Consider the following 26,748-nt stretch of genomic DNA (forward strand, 5'->3'; position numbering starts at 1 on the left):
AATAGCAGTTTTGGCATGCATGTCCCCCCCCCCCGCCCTCCATTCGGGATACTTTCCAACTGTGATTTCACAATAAGAATCAGGGATATCCACACAAGGGGTGGGACAAATAATGAAAGTAGCATTCTGCCATTGTGAGACCAACACCACACTTTTTGTATGTATACCATACAAAAGAGTTTTTGTAATTTTAACAAAAGCCACCAATATTATGCTCGCTCAGTTATCTGAATATTCATGCATAGCAGGTTTCCTATAGCAGGGACAGCAAATGTAATGAAAACAATTAAATGCTTGTAGTTTATTTAAGGCCATGTCTAAATGACTGCTGAATGCAGTTAGTCTTAATATAGCTGAAACCTCACATTTCTGTCCACATTCCTCCCAAGAATAGAGACAGGCTTTTTGATAGTATTCTACTTTACCAAGCAGGTTAGCCATTAATATCACAGGTTGAAGATATGATTTCAGAACCTCAATGTTGTATAAAACATTTTCAAATATTTTTCCAAGTACTTTTTCCCCCAAGTGTTTATCTTTTGGCAAAATATACCATTTTACAGAAAGCTAGTTCCATTTGTCACAAGCCTTTACACCTTATCTAAGCAGGTGTGAAATGCAACATAAGCAATATATCTAAACAGATCATGCCATCAACAATGTTTGGGGCATGATTTTAAAAAAATATGGGAGAGCACAATCACCTAGTACATGAGAAAAATTTGTACAGGACATTGCTTCACACTGTACATGCTGCAGGTACCAGAAGTTGTTGACCTTTCCAACATATTACAGATAGTCCTTGACTTACAACAAATAATTGGGACCAGAATTTCCACTGACGGCAATCATTAAGCATATCACACAGTTGTGAGTCAAATCACTTGATGGGCAAGCAAGTCCAGCTTCCCCAATGGGCCTTTCTTGCTAGAAAACTGCAAAAAAAAGTTCATTAAATCACAATCATGTTACTGCAGGATGCTGCAAGTATACTTGTAAATAGGAACCAGTTGCTAAGTTCCTGGATTGCAGTCACATGACTGTGGAGGTGGCATGATGGTCATAATGTGAGTACAGATCATAAGTCAATTTTTCTGAGGCCATCGTAAGTTTGAACCATCATTAATTGAATGTTATAAGTCAAGAAACACCTAACAAATATTCTGTCCTCTGCTGAGCATATCAAAGAACTATGGGTTGTTTTTCCATTTTTACAATTCCTTAAGCTTTTCTCAAATGCTTTCAAGATCCTGAAGGACAAAATAAACCCCATTCCCAACTGCACATCAAACAAGCACCCATGTTTTGCGGATGGAACTGAAAGTCCACCATACATCAGGTTTTCTTGTCCTTCCAACTGAGAAAGAGAATGGAGTGATCTCATGACAATGGGTAAAAAATGTTGAAGCCAAATCCAGTAGAGGCATGCTGCACTGTGCATTTAACTTTTTATCAATGAATTGTGAAGCATTTTCACTCTAATTTTGGCATTTAGTGATGCAATGATGTGAATTTGTGGGATGAATTTGAAGAAGAGCCTTTTCCCCAGCCCATAAACTCTTATCACAGAATTGTCATGACAAGCTTTTACCAAAAAAAAGGGAGAAAAATTAAGTAAAATGTCCAATGCAAAAAAAATATTTTCTAACTCTCACACGCTAGAAGGGAATGAAAATTCTTAATATGTGACAGCAGAACAATGAGAAGTGAGAACCCTGTGCTTATCAGTCCAACAACAACAAAATCCCACCACCCTCTTCTTAAAAGTCTGCCTCCTACTGGCAGGAATGAGAGAGAGAAAAGAGGTAACGAGGTATATTGTCATCCCCTTAAAAAACGTCTACAAGCTAATTGACCAGAAAACACAAAAACAAAATGTGAGTGGTTAGTTTCTTATAGACTAATGGGAGTGTTGAAATATAAAACATGAGAGAACAAAGTTTCTTTCCTCCTCAGTAAAGGAGTTCAGAAAAGCATGAAAAGATTTTGACAACAGCCAAACCTTTCCTCTTGGACTACTTTTATTTGGTAAAATTTTCAAAACCAATAACAGAAAAAATTGCAATCTAGTCTCTTCTCCCTGAATAAGCAGCAAAGCTGTTGGAATAGAGAGGCTGCTACCCACAATTGGGTTCCTCGAGATTAAGCAGCCCTAATCCTGAAAGCACCTTATAAGAGTTAAATGTCACTTCCATCTTTCCAACAGCCGCTGCAGCCATCTAGCCACCTTCTCATCCAAACAAAGAGGGGTATGGGGAAAGACCTCCACTTAAAAACACCGGGAACAAAATAAAATCAGAGGTTCTAAGACAACAGCAAATGAAGTGTGGAAAGAGTCTAGGCAGAGGGACATCTTTGCCAGCTGCTGTTACTCAGAGGGAAAAACCTGCTGGGACCATTATTAGGTGGCAGATGAATGGTGAATCCAAGCAGAATACAATGTCGTCAACTGCCAACACTGCATTTGCAAGTCTTTAGCAACATGGCTTCAGTTCAGAGATTTCCCACTTCAGGCACATTGCTACTGCTCTAGCATTACAGTGAAACTGGCGAGGAAACCAGTTGGGAAAGACTCCATATGCTATCCTGAAGGAAGGTGCAGGAAGTTATCTTCTCATTCAGCTAATTCAGCTAATGGATACGAGTGAGCTCCTCCACAATCTTGATCAAGTCATCTACTGTAGCTTCCCTCTTCATTCCACTGCCATCGTCAATCTGAAACAAGGAGGCAAGAGGCAGAGGTGAAGTAAAGTCATGTGGCAGACAGAAGGGCAAGCGTATATACCTCTTCTTAATCCTGATATTGCAAAGCCCAAGTTCATAACTTTACTTCAAATAAGCATATACAGAATCGAAGTCATGGCCAACAACAAGGATTGTCTCAACATGGGTAATTTTCTCAACTTACTTGTAAGTTAGCCACCACCTCCTGCATCTTAGGTCGGCTGATATCCAAAAAGCTTTCAATTAAATCACCATCAATAAATCCAGTGGCTGGTTCTGTCTTGCGTTCTGTATGAAATGATCTCCAGGTAAAATTAAGAATCAAGGAAATAAAACTCTCAGCAAAATATGGCTCCACTTTTCCCATAAAAACAAAAGTATGTGGCGTGAACGGTCCCCTAACTTATCACCCAGAACAGAACCAATAGTGCAGTGTAAATCTTTAATCTTCCTCTTCCTCACATCCTATACAAGCAGACCAGTTCAAACTACAATCTTGAGAATCTTCAGCCTACGTGTTCAAAATCAAATATTACAGCAACCTACTCATATGTGTAGTGCATAGCGCCACATAATAGTAATCCTCATCTAGAGATGACAGATTGTATTATCATGCGACAGAAGAGCACCTTTTCAAAAGGTCAGGTTGTTTTTCAGGAGAACAAAATAATTTCAATATTAACTATAATTTAGGCAAACATTGAAAACATTTTAGTAATTCTTAATATTTGCTATTTAATGATAGTACTATTCCAAATCTCAGAGTTACTGGTTATATTTTTTAAAAATATATTATATTTAATGTATTATATATGACTTATTATATTTGATGTATGGAATATTACATAGAAGATAATGTTGCAAGAACATGGTATGACATGCATAACATGCACATCTTAAACTACAAATAAATTCTGAATTTATTACCCATGTAATAATGGCCAACTGGCCATCAACAATGAAAGGTGTTTTATTGACACACACGACTATAAATACTTCAAAAACTGAAAAGAAAATACATTCTCTTGAAACAGTAATTTTCTTCAATATTGAGTTTTTAAAATAATACTTCATAGAGGAGATAGAGAACTTGATTTAATGAAATTATGAAGTATATACCTGGAGAATTATAATTATCAACAGAATTTGGCCCAGTCTCTATGTAACCCATAAACTGTATGGAGGTTCAATGATAAAAATATTTTCCATTATAAGTCTCAAACTTTTATTCTGTAAGCCTGAAAGCAAAACATGACAATTCTGCCAATCTAAAACAATACCTGCTTATTGTTGATTTAACAATAATTAATAAAATGAAGAGTTATTAAATGCAGCATAGTTCTTCAATTTTGGTCACCACCTTGAATATTTTAATCATGCCATGAATATCTTCCTCTCTCATGCTGTTTTAGTTTTCCTTGGCATGTTTCACTCATATGTTTTTTATGTAGATTGATTGCAGATGCCAATGAGTGTAGATTTTCTAGTTAATTATTCGGTATCATGGTAACCACTTGTTTATGTTGTTTAGAATTCACCTTTAAATTTTACCTTAAATTACCCACAATTCATAGAAGACTAGCTTGTTGTTACTATAGCAGGGGTATCGAACTGGCCAGATGCATCTTACTCAAGCCATGTCCACCCCAGCTCTGCGAAGGGGAAAAACTTTGTGAAACATCACGTGATGACAAAGTGAATTTGTCACCTGCGTACTATGGTGTCTGGCAAGTAGCTATTGATCTGGTTCACACAAAATATTAAGCCATAATGTAAAATAGACTGGCTATTTTACCCATCTACTATAGTTTGTTTATAATGGTTTATAATTTTAATTTATTGTCAACCCAGTCAATTATATCTAATAAACATAATTAATCAGACTAAATTCTAGCAAAATATGTTATCTATAGCGTATATAAATTCCTAAAAAAAAGCTGAACTATTTTGACTGGCACTGCTAAAGCACCAATATGCTCATTTTAATTTGGTGTTGCGTTACCACTTCTCCAAGGCCCATAAATATTCCAGTCAAGAGAGTTCTCAACCTGCAAAAGCAATTTTTATAAGGGAGTCAAGAAGGACATAAATTATAACCGTGACTAGAAATACAGTATCCTATCCCTAGTTTTTCCTAAAGATGTAAGAGGAATGAATACATTCATACTACTGATCTATACGCATTTGTTTCTATGCTGCAAACTATAAGCTGGTAGGCAGAAACCATTCGTGGTTCTTGTATAATGACTAATGTCACAAGTGTTCTGTATGTTAAAGAGAAACACAAGAAAGTAAGGATATAAAGAGTGTTCTATCTTCCCAACACTTTTAATGACTTTGTTGAGCCTGTTTTGCACATCTAACAGGAGATTATACCAGCTTTCTGACAGAGAAGTCACCAGTCCTGTGAATAAAGACAGAGCATTATTTTTAAAAAGAAACTAAGTTATCTATTTACTCTAAGATCACTTTGGAAACAAAGGATAGATATTATTTTAGTGCCAGATAAGCCCTCCCCGAGAACCAGACTATATGGGGAGATGGCAAAATTTTCTGGCTTAATATCTAACCTTACCAATCATTCCATTGACTGTGCCAAACAACACTGAGCCCTGTGTTGGTGTAGATGTTTCACCCAGATTTTGCATGACTAGGGACCCATGACAGAAGACATTGACAAATTCACCCAGATGGAAGAGCCCAAACTCCTGTAAATGCTGGCGCTCCTCATCAGTTGTCGCAGCACTGCAATACAAAACTTTTACTAGGAAAAGGATAGGGTGAACCCTTTGTCCCAACCTATTATTTGCTCACTTTGGCCTACCTTTTTAGAAGGTCATCTCACCTGTCCTTCTGGCACACAAACAAGTTAAACGCATTCTCTGCCCCCAAGAAATTGTCATCATCCAAGATCTCCACAGCACTCATCCAGTTTGGATTAAAATCACGAGCAATCTGTAACGATATACAAGTCAATCTACCAATTAAGTCAATCTATTTTCCACAAGGATAAGACTTTTCTGGCCTGAAGTAGAATTCTACCAGTTTTAAATGCAGAGTGAAATGGAGAGGCCAACTTAAGATAACCTAGGCACTGATTTTTTTTAAAAAAACACACACACAATTAGATTCTTCTGCCACCAAATATTTTTCTATTCTCTTAAATTCTGTATTGCAATTTCCATTATACACACTAAGGTAAAAACTGAATTAATACCTCTTCAAAATTTCCTTCCATGGGCTTATAGGCAAGCAGAAGTACAGAGCGCATAAGATCTCCAACTAAAATGAAGTCGCCCTTTGTCTTCACATAGAGTGCCATGATGTTGTTGTAATGGTTGCATTCGGTACGAAGCTCCTTCTCTGCTGTCCATTCATACAATCGCACCTGTTAGGACAAGACAGATTTGTAAGGGTAAGGCTAAAACAGATCTGGAACAATACTGCAGAGTCCAAAACATTTCTCTTCCACAGTTCACTAAGCAAATCCAGTTTTAGGAAATATCGATGTGAGAGCTTTGGAAACCTTACCGTGCTGTTTATGCTAGCTAAGAGTTTTCCATTGAATTCCACCATGGAATAGACAGCCCCTTTTACTTCTTTCTCAGCCAGACTCTGCAGTTTACCTAGGTTACACATTAATACATTAATTAAGACTTGAAAAATATACAGCTTCCTTACATTTCATGGTGTAGCTACAAATAACAACAAAAAATTAACAGCCTAAAAATATCTCAATATTATGCCATGAAATGAAGTTTTCCCCTTGGATTATATGAAGCCCTCCTTGCTTTCTGCAGCATAAAGTTAATTTGTTATAAAATGTATGACATTACAAAATATTTTTAAAATTCTATCATGAAAACTTCCAGAAGTTAATTTAAGTATTTTGTTCACGATGGATCCAGAGTAATGTAAATGGTAGCCGCAAGTGAACGCCAATTATCTTCTGAAATATTGCAATACCCAACCTTAAACGTGAGCATGACATAGAAAAATTGGTGTATGTCAGGGAGGTCTTTAATTATCTTTCTTTTAACAGTTACAATCTCTTTATGCTGGCCTCAGCCAGGAACTCTTCATAAAGATGGTGACTCACCTACAGAACTCTAAACATTCAGGAAATTTTAAATGTTGAAGTGAACAGAAAACCCCTTGGCTCTCTTTCTGATTATGTATCATCAAGCTGGTATCAACTCTTAGGAGCCACATAGATATAATGACTAAAATGAGTTAATTTTGCCCCTCAAAATCAGGGTAAACTATCCGTCTATTTGCAAGTATGTGGTGCTATGTAATAATCTTCTTCTGTAACAATAACATAACATACAATAAAGCCAGGTATACAATTAATCTGTAACAACTATAATAGTTTAAACTTCTACCAACTTTTCTGAAGGCTCTTTTGTCATTCTGCAACATTACTCAATATCACCCCAAATATTATTCATCATTTTCAATAGTCATAAATCTGTCTAGGTAATTCCACCTGAACTATCCATTTTTTTAAATGAAGTGAAATGAAGTGAAAATAAAGACTTCTTAGCTCAACTAGCATGCAACTAATCACTATGAAAGAATCAATGGGAGAGCTCAAAAAGCTTAGGCTGCTCTTGAGAATAGGAATCAGAATATATCTCCTTATTTGACCATTTAACCATACTTTGAGATTATCATTTGAGATCTTGTGCTCCCTTTTAGCAATACAACATAGGTAGCTATTGCTAACAGTGCTATTTTGATGAATATTCTGTGCTTTTCCAAGTTTCACAGTCATTGCAATAATTTTTCCAATTCCTACTTATGGCTGCAAAACCTGGACTCTAAAAAAGGTAGATATTACAAGGATGGATACCTTTGAATTATGGTACTGGAGACAACTATTACACATTCTATGGCCTGCAAAAATCACAAAGTCCTATACTGAATCTCACCAAAAATATCACTTGAAGCCAAGATTGCCAAACAAAGACTATCATACTTTGGTCGTCTCATGCAAGCTGGCTTAATTGAAAAATCAAACATGTTGGGAATGATCCGTGGAAAAAAGAGAAGGGGCCACTCTAGTACTCCTTGGCTGGGCACTATAAAGGATGATACCAAAATAATCATGGTGGATCTGAAGGAGGCGGTGCCTGACAGAGGGGCATGGAGAGTGCTGATCCATAAGTATAGCCAAGAGTTGGACATGAATGAATGGCTAACAACAATGACTGGGTTTGTTAATGTCAAATGAACACTTTCCCCCTATTTTCCAAGGCTTTAAAACTTTTATTGCCCCTCCCCCTTTTTTGCAGACCCTGATATGTGGTGCTGTCACAGTGATTTAATTGCATCTCCCACTAGGTCTTTTTTATAATACATAATATTACCATTATTACTGCAAGTCATCCAGGTAACTTCAGCATCTTATAAATAACTTAAATACTAAAGTCTTAAAAAACCAGATGTTCAGGTTATTTTTTTCCCATATACAGCAAACAAGATGGCTCTTCAAGAACTGAAAAGAATATACTAAACTTTTGGGGTAAAAGAACCTAGGAACAAACACACTTTTTCTATGACAAAATAATAATTAATAAAAGGAAACAAGTCCATGCAACTCAGCTGTTTCTAAGGAGAAAGATATCCAAAAGGCTTTAGTCTTTACCATCAGAATAATGGAACACCACAATGCGGCCTTGCTTGGGTTCGGCTTCATCAGGATACACCATGGCTGTTCCCACAATGAAATAGGTGTTGGGATCTTTGCCCAATTTGCAGGAGACCAGGCTTAGTGCATATTCGTTCTGCAGGAACTGGTGAGCATGGAGTACTGAAGACAAACAGTAAAAAAAAAAAAAGTTAAAGAGCTCAACAAAATATCGACTTCAGCATAGAGTTTGGAACAATGTGGATAAAGCATGCAACTGCAAAAACCTACAGAAATTCAATAAAATGATCCTCAAGATGATCCATGGCCCCTTGGAACCTCAAGGGATCCAAGCCAGCAAGTATCCTAGATGGCTCTCTTCTCCTAATCCCATGATTCCCCAAAACAGTTCTCTCATAAACAGTGAAATATAGCCTATGAGGCAGATACCTTCAAATGTATGCTGATCTATGATGAGCAGATTGTGTACCTCTACTTCCTCACCAAATGATGTTTCATGTGGAGCTGTGCTGCTAGAGAACAACTTGCTAGAACTCACACTGTTGGAAAGAGCCTAAAATATGGAGAGAAAAATAAGCATTTTAAGCTAGAGACACAGAGATAACAGAAATAAGTCCAAAAAACATTCACTAGAATGAAATAACTAAAAAAATAAATTTGTGGCAAAATCTGTTTGGAGGAAGGTTTGCATCAGAAATGCCAAATTTATGAAGAATAAAATCATATTTGGATTGAGAAAGGTCATGGAAGATAATTTATTTTAAAGTACCAGTATAAAACTACCACATTTCCTGCTTATTGAAGGGACTGAAAATCAGTCCATTTGGAAGAAATACCAATACATTCTAAGACCTCCTCGTAAAAGATAGGCAGAAAGCAAAATAAATATGGAAAGCTATGCTAGAAGGATTTAAATCACTGAAGAAAGCCCAACATGCAACTGAGCCACAATATATTTTTTTATCCCAAAATAAGTACCTAGCAGTGGTGGGTTCCAGCTCCCGGTGCAACTGGTACATTGTGCATGGGGCTGGGCATCCTCGTTGGGCACGCCTGCTGCGCATACCACTGCCCTGCAACATCCAGGTGCTTGGCGGAGGTCGCACAGGCACCGCACACTGTGTCCACATGCGCAATTGGCCCAGTGGCTTTAAGAACAGGTAAGGAACGAGGGAGGGCGGGTGGGCCAAACGAACCACTGTACCGATAAAGTGGCCGCTGCTCCCAGCTACTACAGATATGGTCGCACCGGGCCATACCACCCGGAACCCAGCACTGGTACCTAGCCATCTTTAAATTTAGATTATCAGATGAGAAATGGAGATGATTTCCAAATGATTTACAAACATAAAGAATGTTAAGCAGAACATTAAGCATTTTATTGAAATCTGTGCATTTTCAAGGCATTTCTAAACACAATTATTGATGGTTCTCACCTGGGTACTTGCACTGGGCCTCAATGCAGTGGTGCCTCCACTAGCATCCTGAACTTCAATACGACTGGAGAGCACGCCAAAACATTGAGAGACTTCCTGATAACAGATCTTTCTGCATGACAGAAAGAGACACATGGTAGCTACACACACTCATACGTATAAGATCCATATGCTCTAAGAAACATTGATCATAGAAGCAATATTTAATTTATTCAATTTACCATATTTTTTGGAGTATAAGATGCACCAAAGTTTTGAAGAGGCAAATTAAAAAAAAAGTTTTAGCACTCTGTAAACCTCCCCAAAATAGCCCGTTTTTCATAAAAATTGGCCCATTTTTGTTTTTTAAAAAAGGATATGAATAGCCTTTAGGAGGCTTGTAGAGTGTTCCGGGAGGGGGCACAAACGAGCAAAAAAGACCTGATTTTGTGAAAACAGGTCCATTTTGTGACCAAAAAAAGGGCATGGATAGCCTTTAGGAGGCTTAGAGAGTGCCGCTGATGGGGGGGGGGGGCAAAACTAAGCAAAAAACGGGCCAGTTTTTGCTCATTTATGCCCTCCCCAGCCCCCAGGAGCTCTCTGAAAGCCTCCTAAAAGCTATGCATGGCCATTTTGGTGAAGGGGCAGGGTGTCAGGAGGCAAAAAATGCTGTATTCAGTGTATAAGATGCACCCAGATTTTCAGCCTCTTTTTTGAGGGAAAAAAGTGCATCTTATACTCTGAAAAATACGGTAGGTGCCAACTCACTCATAAACATCCATGTTAAGAAGTTCAAAATGCTCCAAAAAGCATGTTTCCTTGAAAAGATCTATGAACCTCACAATTAAGGAAGGAAGGAAGGAAGGAAGGAAGGAAGGAAGGAAGGAAGGAAGGAAGGAAGGAAGGAAGGAAGGAAGGAAGGTTAGTTACATTATTTAAAAACTGATGAATGCTCAACAACAAGTTTAGCGCGGCTCACCTGGGTGATTCATAAAGGGGAACAGTGCGGATATGCAGTTTCTGAATTTCATCTATGGTGCCGATTGTCAAAGTACTGTTGTTGGCCAGAGCTAAGCTACAAAATAAAAGTATTTCATTTTCAAGAAAAAAAATCACTCCACTATATTTTTCAATTTTTACCTACTACGTTTTAGAAATAATCCAATATTAGGACTTGCACAGTACTTAGCAAGACTTGACAGAAGTGAAAATGTAAAAAGAAAAAACCTGCAGTAAATATATGTCAAAATCAGTATTGTTTCATGAACTATCAAGTATTACATAGGAGCATCTGGCCATTAAGAGATACAAGGGAGAAAATATACATGGAAAACAGCTCATATATTGGTAGAAAAGACAAAGACAAGAGTTAAAGTTTGTATGTTTATGGTGGGTACAGTATATTTCTGATTTTATTTCCAACAGCTTCCTTCTGCAGTACAAAAAAAGTAGCTTTTACCTTCTTTCAAATTTTTAACCTTCAATAAATCTTCTCTTTCTTATAGATGGACTAAGTTTGCTAGTGTTGATCACAACCAATCTCTATCTTCATAACTATGTTTCCACATACAATCCTAAATGCAAGTTACCGTTTCACCAATTTTATCAAGGAACCTCCAGCGTATTTCTGGAGTTATTATTTTAGACCAGGGGTATCAACCTTTTTATACCTACTGCCCAATTTTGTACCTCTGTTAGTAGTAAAATTTTCTAACTGCCCACCAATTCCACAGTAATGGTGATTTTATGAAAACCTAATGAAAATGTTTTTAAATAATGCTATGAATTTTTTTTAAAAAGTCAATTAATTTTTTTAAAAAAGGAAAGTGTTTTAGTATCGGACAAAAACCCTACCACCCATCTTAAAAGCTGGAATACCCACTAGTGGGCGGTAGAGACCAGGTTGACTACCATTGTTTTAGACCAATCAAACCTATTCTAAAACAGGGGCCCTGAGACACTGAAAAATAATTTACTGGAAATCCCACTTTTCTTGCCTTGTGACTTGGCAACTGGCATAATGGAAGATAAAACTCACGACCCCTCAAAAAGTTTCTTAAGGTATTATTACATAAAATTCAACACAGAAATAAATTATATCAAATATAGATGAAATAGAAGAGTCCTTTCTTACAGGAAGATATAAAGCAGGCTGAATATTTATTATACAATGGGTGTATAACAATTACTTTTCTCCAAACTCACATTAGCCAGGATGCACCATCAAAAGGGAGAAGAGGAAGGATACAATGTAAGCAATTATTTTGTAACTTTGGAACTGCCTAACATTTTGTCCCTATTCTCTTAATCCCAATATTTCAAAAGTAAATAGCTTATTTTTGTGTTCTTTATATAGGGCAAGTTAGCTACTTAATTAAAAGAGTTGACTAGACTGGCTAAGCAGGAAGAGAGCATGCTATGTTTTGTGGAACCACTGGTCACTTGAAAGGAAGGAACCAAACAAACTTACCTGTCAGGGTACCCATCTGAGTTAAGAGGGCACATATAATTCACCTCCTTAAGATTGACATTGGAAAAGACCAGTTTGTGGTTGCTGCTGTAAATGACGGTAGGGCGGTCAGAGCAAGCAAATACATTGGTGGTAGAAAGTGAGCGAAATGTCCTTAAAACAGTGGGCTGGGTTCCCAAAGTTACTTTTTTACGGTCACTCAGCAAACCTGCCAGAGGAAGGATATTATTAGAGCCTACCCACTAAGAGAGACTAGAAGATGGGAGGGGAGCAGGGCAAATTAGCTGCTGTGATTACTTTTCATTATTGAAAATGTTTGTATTTTAGAGAAGCATATTTCCGGTAGCACTTTAAATGTATTAAAACTATTCCTGAAAGCCAGAGGACATCCCAAAATACAGCTCTATGTCTATACAAGTTCCTTCATAAACCAATGATAATTTCTGGATACTGGGTGGGATTGTTTTAGAACAGAAAAATGATTCAGGAAGGTAAAATTCATATACCCTCGGCTGGTCTTAACACTTAAATCCTGAAAAATCTAATTACGGATCTCCTGATGTCTAACTTGAGCTATTTATGGTAAATAAAGACAAAATGACAGCAGGTATGTGTTTAGCACCTATTTGCAAATGTGATGGTTAAAAAAAACTCATTTTCTAAACAATGTACACACTTAGACAAATTTTGGGTAGCTTACATACCAGAGCTGGCAAAGTTACATAAGAAAACTATCTGAAAGAGATGGCAGCAATCAGTGATCTTCGTAGGGTCTCTCATCTCCCTCCCTCCCTCTCCCTTGCTTCCGCTTTAAGGAATGAATTGCGGTTGCTAAATGGTAAGAGGATATAGGCCAGTTCTATTAGTCTAATTTCCCATAATCATTATTTCATCAGTAAGTCATAATCAGACGAGTTAACCAACCAGATTAAGTTGATACAATGTGTGAACCAGGAAGTGACAGTTACTGTATGGCACTTCCTTACAGCCTCAATATATTGATGAAGTGAAAAAACAATAAATCTGATGTGGAATGATTTAATTCTGTTCAGATTTACACCAAAGAGACGTCTAGAGTTCACATCTTCTATTCCGACTGCTTGTATTATTGGGCCAAGCTCTATTTGCTGAATTTTGAGTTCTGCTAAAACCTGACAGGCATGCAATTTGTTCATTGTTTGAAGTCAAAAAAGAAAATCTGCAGGGCAGACAACTGCATTTTTACCTGTTTCAATGTTCAGTCCAAAATAAAACAGGGCCCCATCTCCTAGGGCACAAAGCAGATAATGGCTACTCTCAAAGGTGGTCATCAGAATGGAACGTGGGATAATCTCTGTAAAGGGGGGTACAAGTTGTAATATCACTCCGTGCAATTAGCTTGCCCTTCCCAACACCAAGCACACAAATGAAATTTCTACCTCCTCCTAACATCTCCTTGTGTAATAGTTCAAATGAGGGCAGCTTAAGAATACGGGCTGAAATGTCTGTCCAAAGGCCAATAGCGCAGAGAGGGGACATGCCATTGGTGTCTCCCAAGGGGGTGATGTCCAGACAGGCAATCTCGTGCTCCATCTCTGTAAAGCTAGCAAGATATTAAACTGTTAACATTATAGCAATATTCAACTCTGACATAAAATAACCCCAAAATAGTTAGTTCAGACTGACCTTATTTGTTTGAGCTCCTGGGGATGGATTTCCAGATAGTACAACACTCTCCCCACAGCTACCACTACTTGACTGCTATTGCAGGAAGCAACACTGATGTTCTTCCCATTTGGCTCTTTCCATTCACTCACCAGAGCCTTTGGCTCTTGAGTGACAAGCCGGACTGAGGCTGATGTTATCTAAAGGAACAAATAACGTCCATTAATATTTCTTCCTGACCGAAAGGTAACATATTCTTTAGGCATTAGAATATGTGACCACGACACATACAAGATTTTCTACAACTTCTTCAAGTGCTACATTTAAAAAAAAAAATGTTTAATTTTAAGATTGACTGAATTGAAACCAATTGGAAAAAATCATGAAAAAAATTATTAGATCTTAAGAAAAATTATGTTGCCTATGGACAAAATAGCATTCTGTTTTAAACATAACACCCACACATATTCCATGTTCTAATGTGGCTCTTCACCCCAAAAGTTTAGTCACTCAAAACTTACATTTTATTACTAAAAAAATTTATCACTAAAAAAATGTAATTACCTGGATTAACTGCAGATGAGCCACATTACCACAGAAGAATGTCTGCTGATCATCCACAAATCCTGTCAGTTCTGTTTCCTCTACTTCCTCCCCATTCAACATCAAAACTCTGCAGAATGTAGGAAAGCCTAATCAAACTCCCCAGAAGACCTAATAACCAAGAGCCATATTCAACACTTTCATGGGTGTTATTCCTCTACCTGGTTTGTCCCACAAAAGACAGCACTAAGGTGTTATCAGTTTCACGGTGAGAGTCCGACCTCAAAGGCCATAATCCTGCAATTCAGAGACAAAGTGCAGTCTTATTAAATTCCTTTGGAAAATTCAAGGGATTTCATAACTTAACAAACAAAAATGTCAGCCGAACACTTTCTGAATTATCAATGTTTCCGCAATGCTAATTCAAAGACATTGGACTTGTACAACATATTTAACTAACTGGGAATATTGTTTCTAAGAAAAATATATTGTACTTTCAAAAATTAAGATTCTGAGAATAGGTTATATAACAAAAAGGTAAATAACAGCAAGAATACATAACAAGAAGAAAAAGAGACGACATAATAATATACCCCGGTGGGGGTGGGGGGAAGGAATAGCATGCACCCACATACAAAATACCCAAATCCTTTTTCTGAAAGGATTCCAACATTTCCTAAATAGTATATTCAGTTTTCTAAGATTTTATGAAGATTAACACACATTAAAAAAAAAGCTCATCCAAAAAATCTGAGAACTGACAACCTTGGTAATAGTATGGACTAACATTTGTTCGTCATCTGTTTCTAATGGAGACATGCACACACCTTTAATCCCTGGGAGATCAATGCTGGCATGTTCATGAATCCCAATTCCATTCCGGATGATTCTCAGAGAACCTTCCTTAAAGGCACCAGAGCATGTAACCAGCTGTAAAAAGCAGGTATAGTTAGCATATACCAATTACATTATTAAAATTTAAGGAAGATGCAATATAATTATAGAGAATAGTAATTCATATCCACCCTTTAAGAAGTTTTCCTCAATCTTTTAGTAAATTACCTAATCAAAAATCTCAATTAAGACAAAATCCTGCAGTCGGTTCCATTCCTATAGTGAAACAAGAACTTTCCTGAAATGACTCTGTATTATTATTTCAGAATTTAATGCATATGCCACAAAAAGTAGCCTTTCTAGCTCTCTGAACTAGCCTTTGCACTGTATTACTTCAAGAGTCAACAGAATAATAATTTTCCAAGCTATTATCAGATTTACTAGAATCTGTGTCGTATACTAAAAATACATCAAGCTTGAAATGGGCAGACCTGAGCTCACAACAGCAAGAAGCTAATTTATCACCTTCCTCCTAACACACAAGTTTGATGAGAGACAATAGGTTGGGTTTTTCAACAGCAGAGATTAATATACATCACACAGATCAACTGGGGGGAAATATATTATTGCAAAGCAGTATTTCAAAGGGGATATAAAGCACCTATATTAGCAAGATCCATTATTCCTGGTGCAGGGAAAGAAGAATCAACTTTTACCTGGCCTTGACCCTGTCTCTCAAGATCTACCACGCACATGTCCACAATTGGCCCGAGGTTGGTGAAAGTTTCCATGGCCACAACATAGGAGCCTTGTTCATTACTATCCACATTGAGCTAGGAACAAAAATAATATTATGTTTCTTGTGAAAATAAGAAACTGTTTGCTTAAATTTTTCTTTATTTGATCTATTTGAGCAAAAATGTACTAAAAATTACAGTTTTTGTCTTACTTTGCCTCAAAATAAAATAAACAAATACCAAGAGAATAAAATTGCTAAGAATGACATAAATAAAACTAGCGGTCCCACAACAATGCTATTTAAATATATAAAAATCAAAAGATTAGCAAACTACTATTTCTTGATAACTTAATTATTAATTAAAAGCTACACTTTACCTTCACAAGTTGGGAATCCCCTAGACGAGAGCCAACAAACACAACACCATTGTCCAAATATGTCAGGCATTCTGCTATGGATGTCTAGGAACAAATAAGGCAAAATGAGTGATATTAGGCATTTTAAAGACATAATAATAGGGATGCACAGCTATTTAAACCCAAAGCAGGAAGGATAGTTTGGCATGGAGATGCTCATGTATATGTACCTAATACATTAGAAGACATATTAAAAAGTATCCAATGAACATACATTGCCACAACAAAATATAATTAAATATCTCTTAGTCATAAGTAGGGATTTATCCCTTACAAGTATGAAAACCTGTAAGTGATTTTAGATGACATTCTCTCTTAGCCTTATTTGGTACATCAAATCGCCATCAATTTAAGCACTTTTCTTTAAATTCCTTTGAAGGAAGGCCAGTATTTAAGTTATAGTCTGGGCTTTAATCCAGATGTGAGAGATCATTCTCTTGATGCTATCACCACCAGAGAGCCATATGTGAGAATAAAAGAGATGGCTCTGCTCCAGTTCTGAACCGGTCAAGGATGAAGTCAACGATTGTTTTGTTTCATGTTTCCACTGGGAGGAAAAGTATCCAATGTGGCTTTTGGTGAATCATTTTTTATTCAATGAGTATTCTATTTTTAGTGTCGTCTAAGAGACAATCAGCCAGTGGAAAGACAGGGTATACAGATAGTCCTTGATTTACTACCACAATTGAGCCCAAAATTTATGTTGTTAAATGAGAATTTATCAAGTGAATTTCCCCCCATTTTATGACTTTTCTTGCCACAGTTGTTAAGTGAATCACTGCAGTTAATAAGTAAATAGCCTGGTTGTTAAATGAATCTGACTTTCCCAGTGACTTTGCTTGCCAGAAGGTTGTAAAATGTGATCACATGACCCCGGGGCACTGCAACCATCATAAATGTTAGTCAGTTGCCAAGTGTATAAATTTTGAACATATGATCATGGGGAATACTACACAGATTGTAACTAAGAAAAATGGTCATAAGTCAATTTTCTTAATGCTGTTGTAACTTGGAACAGTCACTAAATTAACTGTTTAAGGCAAGGACTTCTTGTATATTCAATTGATGTTATAAATGAAATACATTTTGTAATAACTTAAATCTGAGAAAAAATATTCAATGACATATATAACCCTCCAATTATGAATCATGAAATATAAACCTTTATTACAAAATTTTAAAATTCTGCTGAACATCAGTTTTTTGCTTATTTTAATGCAGCATAATTCTAAACCCTATATTCAAAAATTACAAAAAAGTAGTACTTGGGAAGGACTCTGTTTCTTCTGGTACCTGCAGGATTTTTTCCCACTCTTCTAGTTCTTCCAGCTGACATTACACCCCAGATGCTCCAGAAATGGAGGCGAAAACAAAACCTACCTCACCAAGCAGTTCCACACGCAAGTCCTTGAGACTGACTCCACCATCCATCTGCTCCTCCTTCTCCAAAAGCAGCATGAATAGCCGACCCTCCATATCTCCCAATAGATAACGGGACCCATTTGGATCTACCCGGTTGTGACATACGATTGTACTTTGCTGTTTCAGGGGGGGAAAGGTCAGAAGTCTTTGAAAAGGCAGGATGGCCGTAACATTGATCCAAACAATTTTATTATTCCTCTAGTAAGAGTAAGCTGCAATAGTAAAAAAAAAAAAAAAAAAACCAACCCTACAGGATATAAGGAACAGTTTCCTAGTTTTCTTCTTCATGAACATATATACTTGTGTTTAGCCAACTTCACAGAACAGCCATTTAATGGCACATGAAACACATTCTCCAGATTCCAAATTTGTCTACCCTTATTCTAAAAAACTACAGACAATGCAGCAAGCAGTTAATCTAGACCAGATGCCCACAGAAATTCCCATTTATTTATAATTTTCATTTCGATTTCTAAAACCTTCCACTTGCCAACAACTCTGGACAGCTCACAGAATGTTAAAACACAGAAAAAAATGCAACACTTACCTAAGTAAATTTAGTTTATGACCTAGCAAAATGTTTAAACTAGAGGCAAACAAACTGATGCTGCATAAAATCATATTTGTTTGGGACTTATGGGATGTAGCATAAAATATTAAGAGTGTACCTGCTTTCTTACATCATACTAAACAAACTGTAAATATGAAGCACAGAATTCCAGCTTTAAGCAAATACCTTTCCAAGTATTTTGCTGCTTACCTTAATGATGGGTGGGGCTATAGCCAGATATTTATCACCATTGTGATAAGTAATGGATTCTTGTCCAATAATGATGGCCCCTCCAAATGGTTCAGGCACTACAAAGAATATGTTGGGAATATTTATCTCGGGTGCATAGAGAATAATCAACACAGGAAAGAAATACAAACCAGGCAACCCAAGTGTATTAAATTAAATTTCAATAGCTATTGTTTATATTAATAAAGTTTCTAGTTCACCAGAAAAAAGCCACTTTTCAATATAATAAAATACTTTAAAAGCATGAAAATATTCTACTGATTATTAGGAGTAATTCAGATAGTCAATATCTTAACCGTATTTTATTTTATACTTTAGAAAACAGTTTTCCGTTTCTTTACTCCTAAAAGCAAGCGCATTTTAATTTTAGTTTCTTAAACAGCAATTTAACTTTGTCTTGGATAGGGGTTACAAAAAAATGAACACTAAGAAATTAAAGCAGGTCTTTTTCTCACAAAGCTACCAGGTAAACTTAAATATAGATCTGTCTTTAAAATACATCCCATTTTTTTTCTTTGATACTATATCCTCAATCTTCCTCAATCACCTTGAATATTAATTCCTGAGCTTTTCCTGCCAGCATAGTTTAGTCTAAAAATGCAGCTGTGCAAATCTAAAGATTTCAAGACAACCTTAGCCTGGCAACTAGTTATAACTGGACAGCACTACCTTCACTATAGGCACTGCTCAAGTTACATAACTATTCTGAGCCTGAGAGCCTGGGGCAATAAAGTTTTTATACAAATTGGAATTGGATCAACTGCCCCACCCCTGGGTTTTTTTTCTAGATGCAAGTTTAATACAGTGTCTTAAAAACAGTCTACGGAGCTTTTTTAAAAAATGCTGGGTTTTATATCTAAATAACTATAGTTACCTTATTAGCTGGCGGAAGTGTATTTTTAGGCCCAAACTTACCTGCAATCACCATTGAGGCTTCAGCCTCTACATTTTCCTGCTTCCACGGTCCCTTGTTAAACTCCTTCTCACGCAAAGACACTTCATATGTTTTGACATGACGGCCCTGTGGATCCTAGAGGGATGGAAAGTATATCCACTAAACACAAATCCATCATTGTTTAGTTAAATTCATTTAACATATGAGAAGATCATTTTCATATGAATGTTCAAGAATCAAATATTCCCTGAAACATTTCTATTTTTATAACGTTTATGCATTGAAAAAATATATAGATGCGATGCACTTTCATTAAAGCAACTTCAAAACCTAAGGAATGCCTTTCCCACAAAATAAGGCATTTCCCCAATTCTGAATATTAGTCGTGATCTAATGCAGCTAACGGAGTGATTATATAAGTTATATGATTATCCCATACATTATTTCAAATAGTAACTATTTTGCTTTATTTCACTAAAGCCTTCGGATTTCTTTCTTAACTTCTTCCATTCATGAAAACCTTTTGAAACAAAGTGGGTTTTAAAAATCCAATTTTCCTGATGCTGAAATCTCAAAGCAGCACATATTCTGGATTGATTTAGTAAGGCAAGCCTTGTGGCAAATTAATTCTATGAAGTTTCTTACTAATGTAGAAAAAATTTCACTCAGTGTCTCTCCCAAGAGAGAATGGACAAATCACTAATATGAAACTATCTTGCAATTATAACCAAATTAAGATATTTGGTGAGCCCTGAAAAATAGACTTTCCCTATTAAGACACTGTGCAGAACACAAGTATAGTTGATCCAGATCTCCACCGATAATTTCATTTTTTGCTAGTTATCCAGAAAAAAGACTTATACCCAGTACAGTTTAGAGAACTAATAGTAGAATTAAATTTGTGGGATCCTCGGTGTTCACTTACTTACTTGCTAAGCTAGTTGATAATAAAATACCTGCCGAAAACATCCAAGCTCAGAGAGCACCAAGGACGCCATAAGTTCAGCCTTGAGCTACAAAATGAAATGTCTTCGCTATTTGCCACAATACCACACTTTTACAAAGGTGCACAAAAAGTAAATAAATATCTAACAATTATTATGTGGAGGCTCAGAACACCTTATGCTTCTGCGGCCAGGACATTGTATTTCTGTCAAAGCATGAAATGTTGGGAAACTGACAATGCTGATGATAAGAACAAACATTGCTCTGTCCCTTGTCTATCAGCTCATCTTTCTCTGATAGTTGCAGAAGTAATTCACCCTTAATGCATTTAGCAATGAAACCCAACATCCCAGACTTGGAAGTCTAGTAGTCAGCTGGAGCTTGTATGATTGTAGTTTGAACTAATTATAGACTGGAATTTTATCTGATCTGCCTTTGTAAGGCTTTTCAATATTGCTTTAATGTGTTTTTGCGCATTCCCTCCCTCTCTCTCTCTCTCTCACACACACACACACACACACACACACACATCCCTAAATTGCTATAGATATCACAGCAACCATAACAATTTAAAAAACAATATAATCAATAAATAAACATAATAAAAACAAATAAATGCTATTTTTGTTCTACATGGGGGGGACCTCGTCTCCTGTAATTTGAGAATGGAAATGCAGTTAGTTGTTAGAAGCACTCCTTATAGGTAACTTGCTTGGTTCTTATTTATTTACGTATTGGATTTATGTGTTGCCCATCTCTCATCTGAAGGCAATTATGCTGAAAAGGAATTTTTCTCCCTTTTTGTTGAGTGCAAAATTATGTATTAATAGATAATTCAGAATACCAAACATAAAACTAATGAAAGCAACAAATTTCAAGGGTGATTAGCAATACTGCTTTTCAAGGGCAATGGTTAAAGAATTAAAAAATAATAATGCTGGGTCACATGGCCTTTAATATTTCGGTCCCAAAAGTGATTTCCAGACAGGAATGAACAACTGAATTTTAAACTAGGATGGCTACAAAAATCAAATCATGGCTTCTGGTGGGTGATTAAGCCAGTTTTCTATCTGATCATCACAGACAAACAAAAATGTTAACAAATCAAGAAAAGTTCTTAACAGCTTTGCACATTAAAGGAGTATTATTTTAATCATTTTAACCTTAGAAACTTGTTTGTAGATTGAAACTATTACAACTGAATCAAATCAGTAACCCTTATAGTAATACAAAGTCAAAAATGTCAATAAATCAAAATAATGTTTGTGGAAAAGAAAACAATCCTTCAAAATATTATTCTTTTTACCTAAATGGTAATATAACCTAAGATTGACAACATCTGTCTATAGAAAGCATATTTGGTCTGCAAGCATCATCTTGAGACTGATTTTAAATGGCAAACCACATGACTGAAACTCCTGGTTTAGATTTTGGATTTTTCTGCTTCTTTCCAATCCCATTTTGTTTCTTTGTTTTTTTATAACACCTAACTCAATAAGTCCCAAAATATTCAAATACATTGGTACCAATTTGGTTTGTTCTAACAAGAAAGAAAGAAAAAATAAATACTACCTTACTAAAGATTCTGGAATTTCTTTTCCCCCATGAACCAACTCACTGATTCTTTATAATTAACAGATATGTTAAATAATGTTCAGACCCTGTCCCCACTAGCTCAGCAATTTTTTTACAACACACATTCAGATCCAATGTAGTTACCTGATAAACAAAACATATGGTCGGGGCCTGGCAGCCATAGAGGAATTTCACATCAATAACTTGTAGCTCCTCTAGTCGAATGTTAAAGGCCTTTAATTCTTTATTTTCTCGCTCCAAAGGAATCACTTTGAACAAGCCATCATAAAGTCTTAGTCCAATCATTCTGCACTCTGGATCAATTATGCCAATTATACCTGTTTCCGATGGACGACCAATACGATCCTACAGGACAAGACAAAAATCAAATATTCTTAGTACAATCTCTTTTGTCACAACAATAAAAACATGCAAGGTTAAATCTTCTAAAATCCATTAACTTGTCTTTTGTGCATTAGCCAATAGTTGACTCATTCATGATGAATACTCTAATTTATGCTATGTTGTTCATGTACGCCTAGACTTTCAAACAGCAGCCATTTCTCATTTTTTGTGTGTCCATCCATATTTTATAATTACTATGAATCCTTCACTGCCATTTCAAAACCACAGTAAATAACTCATGGATCTCAGTTGACAAATCTATATATTTCAAAATTAAATTTATGCATTTATGTATTTTAATCCACAACTTTCAATTATATATTACATTGGATATGTAGTTCCTACATATGTATTTGTAGATCTACTTGGAAAACATGAGTTTGATTTTCATACTTTAGCAGAAGTAATTTTAGAGCTTGACAGCTAACGGAAAAAATCCAATTTTACAGAAATAAAGAGTGTGGAATTTTCTCCTTTAAAAACTGAACAGGAAACATGCTATTTAACAACCCAAGATCAAGATCTTAAAGTAATAAACAAGCAGGACTTATATTACATATGTACATATTGTATTAACATTACATATATACATATTACATTATATTATTCTCTCTTGACAAGAGCTCTGGTTTGCAACTGTTACAATGGTGCTGAAAAGCTACCATAGGACCTCACAACTGTCATAATCTTCTCTGGGGTTACATCATGGGTGTCAAACTCGATTGCATCACGTAATGTATTGCAATGTTTTTTGCCTTTGCAGAGCGGGGATGAGCGTGGCCCACATGGAACACATCTGGCCGCCAGTTTGATAGGCCTGGATTACGTGATCAAAACCCAAATGCTTCACAATTGGCGGGTGCTTACAACCATTACAATATCCTGCAGTGAGTTGATCGCCATTTGCACACTTCATAATGGCTTCCAATAACAGAATCAAGGAAGAAGTCAGCAGTAAAATTACAAGTCACAGACATGTCTTGCTTAATAACCACCAGAGGTAATGTCATAAGCTCATCATAGTCATGTGATGCCTCACAACACACTTAACAAACTTAGCAGTTGTCAGTCCCAATTGTGCTAATCAAGCAAGAATTACCTGTACTATAAAGCTTGTATACATACACTGTTGCTTTTCGTTGGGTGAAATTATGTCTGAAGAACACATATTCTGGCAAGACTGCAGGTTTTACCCTTTGAAAAATATTCTAAACTAGCTAAAATACAATTTAGGAGTAAAGGCAATGGTTATTTTTTACATGTCAATAGTATTTAAATACTATTTAAATGTAGGTTTTAAAAATAATAATAATTAGAATAAATATTCCTAGCCTTTATATAAATCACAAGAGGTTCCTAATACAACTTATAAATATTTAATCCCTCTCTGCCAGCTAGCACATGTTTTCTCCAGTCTTGGAGAAAAGGTGGGCTATTATCCTCATAGTCAGTGAATGGCTTCCAGGAACTTCAGAAGGCTAATATAAAATAAGTAATCTCACTTAAATTTGGAAATGGAAGGTGAATGGTGGGATAGGAGTATCTGAAACATAACTAAACTATTAATTTAATCCCCTCCTTCCTCCAAACATGATAAATGACCATATCTTTAAGAACTACAAACAGACAAGGGCAGTGCAATCATAAAAAATAATCCATTCCCCCAGTCACATTTGGATGGAGGGAAGAGACAACTGAAGAGTCTGACTAAGTTCCAATAAGTACAATATAGAATTGGGAGAAAAGAAACGAAGACAGATTTGTTCAGTTACTAAAAATAGTTTACATTTTTAAATTTTGACCCTGATTTTTCCAAGAAAAGGCCTTTAAATAATAAGTGAATGCTTAAAATAAAAGCCCTATTATGTGAGATAGAGATCAGATAAATGAAGCTACCCATTTTTCACAGTGGTCAATGACATGCCTTTGGGGAGTGTAAAAGCAGGAAACCAAGACAACTAACCTCTCAAATGATTTTTGCTGCATATAAAAATGTCTTGTTTATAAATTGCCTTTATGAAGAATAGCAATGTTTTATGTAGAACAAGATTCTAAGAACTGAGAGATTGTAAATATTTTTTCTTGAAACATATTCAATGAGAGTTTGCAGGAGATCACAAGAATATAAAATAGCTATCTGAACAAACAAGGCTACTTAGATCTCATAACAATGACAAATTCATTTTTAATTGCACATCTCTAGAAGGAAACAAAGACTTAGTGGAAAAGTAGGAAGAATTTAACAGTGTCCATCCAATAATTTGATAAGAAAAAGACAAGCATAGTCTCAATTCTCAAATTGTTCTATTTCAACACATAAAATTATATTATTTACATTACTTAACTTGGAATATATATTATCCAAAAGTTCAAACTCGGTTTACAAACCATACAGAAAACTGATGTGTGGTCCTGAATCATAATATATCTACAACACTTAATGCATTTTCCTTTACCTGCACATTACCATGGGCTCTGGTGATGATGTCAATGTTCTCTCCACTTTGTTTATACTCAAGAATGCAAGCATTGTATTTTGCTGTCAAAATAAAGAGCAAATCCTTGCTTTCCCCCTAAGGAGGAGAAAAAAAGTTTTAGCCAGAAAAGAAAAAACACTCCACATTCTGCAACATATTAGCAACAAGATATTATTCCATTTGTAAAATGTGTATCTCAAATGAAAAATGTTTGAAATACATATGCTTTTGCTTATCACAACTTTCTACGGTATTAATGCTGCATTAAGCATTTTCTTCTGTACCTGCATATAAATAAGCTCTTCCAAAAAACATTTAATCAGAAAGCATATTAATTAGTTTCATGTGAAACACAATATGAATTCATCAAAGAACATGAGAAGCACCAGAGCTGTTGATGTTCAAGGGAGACTTGAAACAAACAAATGCAAACATTTTACCTCAAATATTATTCAAATGGCCAGGCCAGACAGCATACCTGTTTTTCAAATAGATTTACAAAAGTTGGTTGAGAAGATTACTGTTGAGAACAGCTTAACACACGTTATGTTTTTTCTTTCAAATATTACCCTTAAAAAGACCAAGTTCTCAGTTTTATTGATACTCCAGAGCAGTGGTGAATAATTAAACAACAGGTTCTCTTGAAGTGGTGCGAACTGGCTTAATCTCACCACTGCTGAGTCAGCAGCAGCAAAGCACAACATACTGGAGTAATATGGCAAATTTCCGAGTCCCATCATGACCATATCAGAAATGAATCACCCAGAAGAAAATACTTGGTCCACATGACAGGTCCACACAATTAACTCACAACAGACTGGCTGCGCACAAGAATCACAACGTGCTAAATTCCAGCAGGCCACCAGTCCTAAAAATATAAAGCCTTTGCATACCTGAACTTTTCAAAGGCCTCTTCCCAGTATAAACAGAACACCGGGCTGAAATTTTAACAAAACCATACCCTTCCACCTGGCTAACAAACCACAAGGCCACGTTTTCCACCCAGTTCGCATTTACCATTGATTCCCCGCAACGACGGGGGTTTTAACCAGCATGAGCGTCGAAAAAACCAACGAAACTTTTCCGCTCAAACCAGAAGCCCAACCCGATCCGCTGCAGGAATCCCTTCCCGGGCAAAGAGAGCCGTAAAGGATCCGAGGCGTATATTACCTTGCCCAAGCAAAAGGGAGCCCAGCGGCCGCGCTCCCCTTCGGGAGGAGGGGGCGATGCTCACCTTGGGGCGGAAGAGCTCCATGACGGCGATCTTGCCGTACATGCCCACCTCCTTGACGGGCCGCAGCCCTTCTGCGGTGACCACATAGATCTCAAGGCGGGTGTTCTTGGCGATCAACAAGTTGAGGTCCTCCGCGGAGGTGAAGTGACCTGGGGCGAAGAGAAAAGGCCTCGGGGGTGAGGGCGCTCCGACTGGCAGAGCCCGAAACCGGAGGAACGCAGCAGAGCCTCGCGACCTCCTCCCTTCATTCTTCCCCGCCGCGCCCGCTCACTGATCCCGGGAAAAGGCCCCTCTCCTCCCAAACCATTACCGGTGACGCAGCTGTTGACGGCTGTGGGCTTCTGTGCGGTGACCACGTAGTTGCACGACATGGCGAGACCGGGAGCGAGGCGGAAGGCGAGGACCGTCGGTGCCGAGCGCAGCCTTGAAGGCCCACTACCGCCCTCAATGGCACCAGTGAGAAACCGCCAGCACCCAGAGCGCCGGCGTCCCGCTTCGCGCGGTGCACGACGGGGGAGAAAGAGCAAGCCGAGAGGATTGCGGATCTTTTGTACCGGT

General features: G+C 36.8%; 1 protein-coding gene across 3 annotated transcripts; it reads right to left on the reverse strand.

Annotated features, from left to right (window-relative positions):
* Window positions 1-2,003: 2,003 nt before the first annotated feature.
* Window positions 2,004-26,696, reverse strand: DDB1 (damage specific DNA binding protein 1). Of its 3 annotated transcripts, none has more exons than XM_087714984.1 (27): window positions 26,501-26,695; window positions 26,191-26,339; window positions 24,936-25,052; window positions 22,219-22,440; window positions 19,575-19,689; window positions 18,621-18,718; window positions 17,819-17,977; window positions 16,400-16,483; window positions 16,000-16,116; window positions 15,277-15,379; window positions 14,671-14,746; window positions 14,471-14,579; window positions 13,928-14,106; window positions 13,681-13,844; window positions 13,488-13,595; window positions 12,263-12,470; window positions 10,772-10,867; window positions 9,814-9,925; window positions 8,807-8,930; window positions 8,375-8,539; window positions 6,256-6,350; window positions 5,942-6,112; window positions 5,570-5,679; window positions 5,411-5,469; window positions 5,026-5,128; window positions 2,909-3,032; window positions 2,004-2,715 (listed from the first exon to the last, which is right to left on the reverse strand). In XM_087714984.1, the coding sequence occupies exons 1-27, from the start codon at window positions 26,559-26,561 to the stop codon at window positions 2,632-2,634; spliced, it is 3,312 nt and encodes a 1,103-aa protein (XP_087571110.1). In that variant the 5' UTR covers window positions 26,562-26,695; the 3' UTR covers window positions 2,004-2,631. The 3 variants fall into 3 exon arrangements, 2 of the variants coding, with proteins under 2 accessions (XP_087571110.1, XP_013923637.1); XM_014068162.2 differs by having other exon boundaries at window positions 5,300-5,469; window positions 26,501-26,694; XR_015696527.1 differs by lacking the exons at window positions 2,004-2,715; window positions 5,411-5,469 and having other exon boundaries at window positions 26,501-26,696.
* Between the last annotated feature and the right edge of the window lie 52 nt (window positions 26,697-26,748).

Source organism: Thamnophis sirtalis, unplaced genomic scaffold, assembly GCF_051295495.1.
Source record: "Thamnophis sirtalis isolate CommonGarterSnake01/CBP01778 unplaced genomic scaffold, rThaSir2_p1.2 scaffold_1, whole genome shotgun sequence".
In the NCBI taxonomy this organism is placed as follows: Eukaryota; Metazoa; Chordata; class Lepidosauria; order Squamata; family Natricidae; genus Thamnophis; species Thamnophis sirtalis.

Coding starts and splice junctions, on each gene's coding strand:
- DDB1 (XM_014068162.2), bottom strand. CDS start 26,561: ATGTCGTGCAACTACGTGGTCACCGCACAGAAGCCCACAGCCGTCAAC. Junction 9,926..10,771: donor CCCCTTTATGAATCACCCAG/GTGAGCCGCGCT, acceptor TCTGTCATGCAG/AAAGATCTGTTATCAGGAAG. Junction 8,540..8,806: donor AGATCAGCATACATTTGAAG/GTATCTGCCTCA, acceptor GTTTGTCTTCAG/TACTCCATGCTCACCAGTTC.